Source organism: Zea mays, chromosome 7, assembly GCF_902167145.1.
Source record: "Zea mays cultivar B73 chromosome 7, Zm-B73-REFERENCE-NAM-5.0, whole genome shotgun sequence".
Classification (NCBI taxonomy): domain Eukaryota; kingdom Viridiplantae; phylum Streptophyta; class Magnoliopsida; order Poales; family Poaceae; genus Zea; species Zea mays.
The window spans coordinates 125,574,660-125,581,261 of record NC_050102.1 but is presented as its reverse complement, the minus strand read 5'-3'; the positions used below and the strand labels follow the sequence as shown (position 1 = coordinate 125,581,261).

At 47.7% G+C, this 6,602-nt stretch overlaps 1 protein-coding gene across 1 annotated transcript; it reads right to left on the bottom strand.

The window, feature by feature from the left end:
* Nucleotides 1–1,091: 1,091 nt before the first annotated feature.
* On the bottom strand, nt 1,092–4,003 carry LOC100284306 (Ethylene response factor). The gene is made up of 3 exons (NM_001157201.2): nt 3,508–4,003; nt 1,517–2,478; nt 1,092–1,389 (listed from the first exon to the last, which is right to left on the bottom strand). Exons 1-2 carry the CDS (start codon nt 3,821–3,823, stop codon nt 1,538–1,540), a joined length of 1,257 nt encoding a protein of 418 aa, NP_001150673.2. The 5' UTR covers nt 3,824–4,003; the 3' UTR covers nt 1,092–1,389; nt 1,517–1,537.
* Nucleotides 4,004–6,602: the final 2,599 nt, after the last annotated feature.

Here is a 6,602-nt window from a genome sequence, read left to right as displayed (position 1 = left end):
CGTTTTGTCTCGCCTAGTCGTCTCACTCACCCGCCTACTAAACCCATCCATCCATCAATCATCGAACGGTACAACCTCAATGTGAGAAGCGGTCTAGGCGATAAGGTTAAAGACGAGGATCGATCAAAATATCCAGCCTCCAGTGGCCAGTGGAGCTTGTTTCAGTCAAATGGAGTTCCTTATTGTCCGAGGTTTGCAAGTCGGGACTTTCTGAAAACCCAACTTGCCACAGGATCCTTGGACCGCAATGCAATGCAATGCACCTAAAATGAGCAGGCTCTGTCACTGACGACATGGCAATGATTCCAACTGACAGCACACAAGCAACAGCCAGAGGCCCAAGCTGGCCAACTTGCTCCCTAGTCTACCATTCAAATCAAATACTACCCCCCACCCCCAAAAAAAATGAGGTTTTTTTGCAGTCGCGTTAATATTGACGCTTGCTCGAAAGAACTATCACTAGGTGGAAAAAAAAAAGATATGTTAACAGCTACTGCAATTCAATCCAATTGAAGACTCTGTTTTTTTTGGTCTAAAAGGTTCCCAAATGAATTCGGCTTTGTTTATGTGTCTGTATACCTCAAGTGCCAAACTTTAAAAAAAAACAAAAACAAAACCAGGTACCAAATCCCGTGTGCAACTCACCACCTCAGTGCCAAAACCAGTCACAGTCCAAGAAGACTTGGAAGAAGGAAAGAAAGAAAAAAAAAACTATCCGTTCCAGTACCCGTACGTACGTCCTCAGCATAAAAACGTCAGAGAGCATAAAACTATATATAGCACAGAACCCCGCCCAGGTTCAGCTGATGGCTTCATTCAGTGCTTGACCAATGGCCGGCCACGGCCCTTAAATTCGTTTATATTCCCAGAAACCAGCCGAGCGAGACAAACAAAACAATCCTGCGCACGTCAGCGACCAGCAGGCTCGATTAGGCGGGCCACCACCGTCATCGAGTCAGATCTTTCTCGATTGCCGGCACCTACCGTTTCCCGAAACATTTTACAAATGTTGCGTAGCGTAGCAAGCGCGAAATAAACCAGTCTTGGCGCTTCCAGACAAAGAGTTGCACAGTACTAGTATAAGCACATCATAATAATATATAGTATATATAGGAGGAGTGCATACATAACTATGGCATATATATGCAGTACGCACACTACAGTCCAGCAGGCCGGCGGTACGACGGTAGGCAAAGGTGAATTATTGAACCAGTCTCGAGCTCGCTTCCAATCATAGACGGCAGCAACACACTATACACACGCATTGCCATAGAGTTCGACTGCCAGAAGCATATATATACTAGATATAGGAGAGACAAAACGATAGCGGATGGCGGATGCAACTGCCTCTCGCCCTCTCGTCTCGTCTCCAGCTAGCAGCGCCAACACCTGGCACGAAAACAAAAAAAAACGAGCATGGATGAGACAGACACTCCATCTCCATTCACGGCCGGCGGCAGACGTGTGTAGCCTGTAGGGGATAACAAGATATAGCAAGTATATATGGATGCCTTACATTTTTTTTTTCTTGCGGTTCTCAATAAGCACCAGCTGCTGCCAGCATGAGCAGCTCGTCGAGGCTCCAGATATCCCCGGCGCTCGCCCCATCCTGTGGAGCTGGAGCATCATCAGCCTGCTGCAGAAGACCGAGGTTGCCCACCGACGCGTTGCTGCTCCCGACGTAATAAGGAGGCAACGCCTGGTAGTGGTGGTAGCTCACTTTATCAAGGCCAAAGCCAGGCATGGCCGCGTCATGTGCGAGGCTGGGCGGCGCGCCGCCGTAGCTGCTCCTCATTCTCTTCGGCGCTCCGCCTTGCGTGTAAGACGCCGCCGGCAGCACGGCGTTATCGGGAGCGAAGACCGAGGAGGTGTAGTCCGAGGTCATGGCGGCGGCCGCCGCGTCGTCGTCCCACGACCACGACCCCACCAAGTCGGAGGAGCCGGAGCCGTAGGAGTTGCTGCGCTGGTCGTCGGAGACGGAGAGCATAGTGTTGGTCGCGGACGACCTCCTCTTATTACCGGGCACCACCGCCACCGCAGGCGCAGGGACGAGGAAGCTGCCACTGCCACTGCCACCCTCGGCGGCGGCTGGCTTCGCTGCAGGAACCTTCTTCTTATTGTCACCGAACGCAAACATCGCAAACAGATCATCGTTGTTGTTGTTGTCGTCGTTCTTCAGGTTGTTAAAGATCTCATCGGTCGTTGGCCTGTGACGAGTGCCTGTCGCGTCATCGGGAAAATTCACCTTCGCTTTCTTGCCGCGGATCTTGCGAGCTTCGGCGTCGTATGCCCTAGCTGCCTCCTCGGCGGTGTTGTAGGTTCCGAGCCAGACGCGGACGCCCTTGTTAGGGTCCCTGATCTCAGCTGCCCATTTGCCCCAAGGCCGCTGCCTGATTCCCCTGTACTGGTTCTTCCGGCCGCGCTTTTTTACTGCTCTATCTCCTTGGACATCCTTTGGAGGAGGAGTCATCACGCCATCTATAATAAAAAGACTGTCGTCTATCAGTCAGTCCGTCTCAACAAAACGTATCTAGCATGAATTGTTTGTTTGTTTGTAATCAACGAATAGCTACTCTACTTGTTTGTAGGGTAGTTTGTTCGGGTTGCTGAATTGGAGAAAAAGTAGCAAACAACAAAGAGGCTGAAGCATAAATAATGTCATTCTCTCAGGAAAAAAAGAAGAAGAGTCAGCTATGAAGATCCATCAAGATCTTCAAATACTACAGGTTAGAATACCCTTTTGGCCTCCTTACCTACTTAATTAATCAAGTTCAGAATCATGATCGTGTAAATTAGAAGCGCTTAAATTCTTATCTAACCCGGATCTAAACAAATAAAGTTGACAGATAATAAAGAAGCTTCGACCTGAAGGATCTATATAAGGAGATAACAGTTAGCAAGGGAAAAATTCCAGAAATTATTCTCAACTTAACTAAACATCATATTCGGAATAAGATGGCCAATTCCAACACAACTAAACTCAACACGCCCTAACATAAATAAGTACTTATTTTCATAATCGCTCAATAGATCATTTGTGCTAATCGTATAATATATATATACAAAAAAAATTCAACAAATCCGCCTTGCTTAAATCCCGAGCTAACACAATGATCTAGGCATAACACAGAGCAAAGCACATGGACTACATTAAGAACTAGTATAGTAAATAATTTCACAGTTCGTAGCATATATCACTCCATACTGAGAAGCTAGCGGATTGCATACAAAATACCAAGGCTGAAAAGGCTAAGCCAGAGAATTGAACAGCCTTGCCCACTCCATGGCTAAAGGCTAACCAGAGAAATGAAGACAAAATTTCCCTGCTTGGCTGCACCGCAAAGGAACCTCGGCTATCTCATCAACAACCAAAGGAGATTCGAGAAACAGCGCCGCAAAAGAGGCATCTTTCTTTCGCCCGTCCAAGAAGTGTGTGTGTGCGATTGTGCGCGCGCGCGATATACATATAAGGAGAAAACGAAGTAGCGACTTTAATGCGGTGCTCACCAACTGCCGCCTTGGCCGCGGTGGCGAAGGCAAACCTCGTCGGCTCCGGCGGAGGAAGCTCCTGGACCTCGGGGTCGCCGCCTTCGCCGGCGCTGTCCACGTCATCCTCGCCGAGGCCGCGCTCGAACTCGCGGAAGTCGGCCTCGAAGTCCTCCTCCTTGTCCTGGGGAGCTCCCTTACTGCCGGGCCCCGGCCATAGCAGGTCCGCAGTCACACGGCACCGCTGCTGCTGCTGCTGCTGCTTCTTGGCCGCCGCCGCCGCCGCCGCCACCCCGGACGGCGGGATGAAACCCGAGAGGATGGCGCCGCCGCACATCGCCGCAGCGGGGTGGTGGTGGATGGATGGATGGATGGATTATTGGTTGGGCGGACCGGGAGTGTAGGGCACGAGCGGCACAGTGACGAGCTGGGAAAAGGAGGCCACGCAAGATCTTCGCGGTTGCGGTGCGGCTCGGCTTTGCCTGGTCCGCTAGTTCCTCTGGTGAGCGAGGGAGTGGGGGTGGGACTTGGGAGGCGGAGTTGGGGAGATGGTAGCTAGCCGTGGCCGTGCTACTTAAATAATCGGAAGCGACGCTGACGCACTACTGGACAGAGACGCCAAAGGAGATAGCTGCGGTGGGGCCCGCGCCACTCTCCTCCTGCCGCCTCGCGTGTGTGCTGTTGCTGCTGCGGCCCCGGCTCGCTTCGGCGCAGTCATCTTTTTTTCCTCGCCACCATGGTTAGGTCCAACCATATCTCCTCTTTTACCGAAGCAAAATCCCATTATATAGTTATTTATTAAAGAGAGGAAAAAGAGTACGACCCCCACCACCACCACACACACGTGACAGTTGCGATCAAAACATGATTACCATGGTGATATATTTTTAGACGCAAAAAAATAAAATTTGTTTAAATATGTCTAGAATTTTATTCTTATAATAAAATATCAAAAGTACTTTAATAAAATGTTATTTTATATTAAGTATTATTTGGAAACGGAGGTTGGCTAGCAGGTACACTTGCTTTAATGTATTCCAACCAGAGCCTATTGCATGCTATCAAAACAAAACATAGTGGTGCTAAAATAAAAGTTACACTTTCTCTGTCCCAAATTAAAATTCGTATTAGTTTTTTAATGGATTTATACATCATTTGGTGTAGGTGTCTTATACATATATTTAAATTCATCACCACCCAGAATATAAACATAAAAACCAAGAGCTAAAATAGATACTAATTTGGTTCGGAGGGGAGTATAAAAAATGACTATGTTTAATATAATGCTTGTACATTGTGATGTCACACTAATTATATTTGATGATATAGTAATTATTGTACGACACGTGAGAGTCAAGTGGTAAGCCAGTGTGATAGACACTCCCTACAAAAAATTAAAATTAAAGTGCACCCTCTCAAAAAAATGGACATATGACCCACATACCAAAATATTAAACTGTAAATATTGCTTTATCTTAGACAAAAGGCCGAAAAATATATGGGTTGAAAAAGGAGACTTGTCCCTTTTTTATATCTAACTCGGCCGCTATTCTCCTTCAGCTAGCGAGGTGTATCTTCGTGTTGTGTTGGGCTTGGTGTTTTTTCACGATCCATCTAGGAGGTAACGTCCACGTTATGACGATGCACAATTACGATGGACCGCACGTTATATTAGAAAGAAGTGCAAGGACTTTTTTGCAAAAGGAATGACGGTGGAAACTAAAAAACTGGTGCTTTTAAAGGAGTACCGAAAGGCAAAGAAATATGGGTTGAAAAGGAGATTTGTCCCCTTTTTATATGTAACTCGTTTGCTCGTCCTTCTTCAGCTAGCGGGGTGGTACTATACAGGAGCATTGCATTGCATATGGCTTCGCGTCGTGTCGGGATTGAGTGTTTTCTCACGGCTTATCTGGGAGGTAACAACTCATGTCATTTGACAACACACGACAACGGTGGACCGCGGATTAGATTAGAAAGAAGTATAAGAGCTTTTTTGAAAGAAACAATGATGAAAATCAAGAAAATTGGTGTTTTATAGGAGTAGAGATTACTCCACGGAATTATAATATAATTACTTCTCGGTAAAAATATGCTCGACGAGATTTCTTTTAAAGTTCGGTCTAGAAGCTATTTTAGAAGCTCGGTAAGATGCGTTCTAAGGCTATCTCCAACAACTATTCTATCAGACTGTCTCCGGGTAGTATAAAATAGGGGACACGAACTATAGATGACACTGCTTGACATGTTTGCAGAGTGAAGTATGAAATAGGGGAAAAGATAGGGGATCTACTGGAGATAACCTCACATCACTTATCTCATCATGCCGATATTTTGAATCTCCGCTCCGACAAGTAAATTTCTATGTGCGTATTGTGGGATCTGGACGGCGTGCTCGGTGGGCGTAAGGTTTATACAGGTTTGGGCAGAACGTCCCTACATCCAGTCTTTTGTGGCTCATGCTATCGACACCTCTTTTGCTTGATGCTCTAGTAGGGTTACAAGTGGGCGAAAGATGGAGGAAAGGCTCCCAAGTCTCTTATGAGAGAGTGGGCGTAAAAGACTACACAACTGGAGTCCTATGCTAAACCTTGGCTCTAGCCTCCAGGTCTTCAGGTCTCTTCGGGCATGTGTCTTCTGTCTTTCATCTTCTTCTGTTTCGATTTTCATGGCCGACCTCCTCCTTTTATAGGCCAACGCGGGGGTCGGCGGTCGATGACCCCTTTGAGAAGGAGCCACTATTCCGTGGTAAAACTGAGTGCCTTTACCGTGTCATAGCCGCTTGTCCATATGCGCCTTATCGTCTTTGTCTACGCTCATTATGACAGGTGGCATGGGCCTTGACATCATCATTACTATCTCTACGCTACGCCGACCCTTGGCCTTTGCAGCCAGGGTTTTGGCGTGGCTCATCACGTTACGGGTCATGTGGACGGTTCGTGCTCTCAGGCCTAGGCTCATTAGGTCACGAGTGCTCCACGGACCGAGAGGCTCGTAGGTCATGAGTGCGCCGCTGAACATAGGGTTGCGCAAGTCATGAATGCACTGTAAGCCGAGGGGCTGCACAGGTCATGAGTGGGGGCGAGCCGGCTCTTTACTACGACCTGGTGTCAGGCGTA

What these genes read in the sequence shown, in the direction of transcription:
- LOC100284306 (NM_001157201.2), bottom strand. Translation starts at nt 3,823, where the DNA reads ATGTGCGGCGGCGCCATCCTCTCGGGTTTCATCCCGCCGTCCGGGGTG. An exon ending in CGCGGCCAAGGCGGCAGTTG is followed by an intron (nt 2,479 to 3,507) that starts GTGAGCACCGCA and finishes TTTTTATTATAG; the next exon opens with ATGGCGTGATGACTCCTCCT.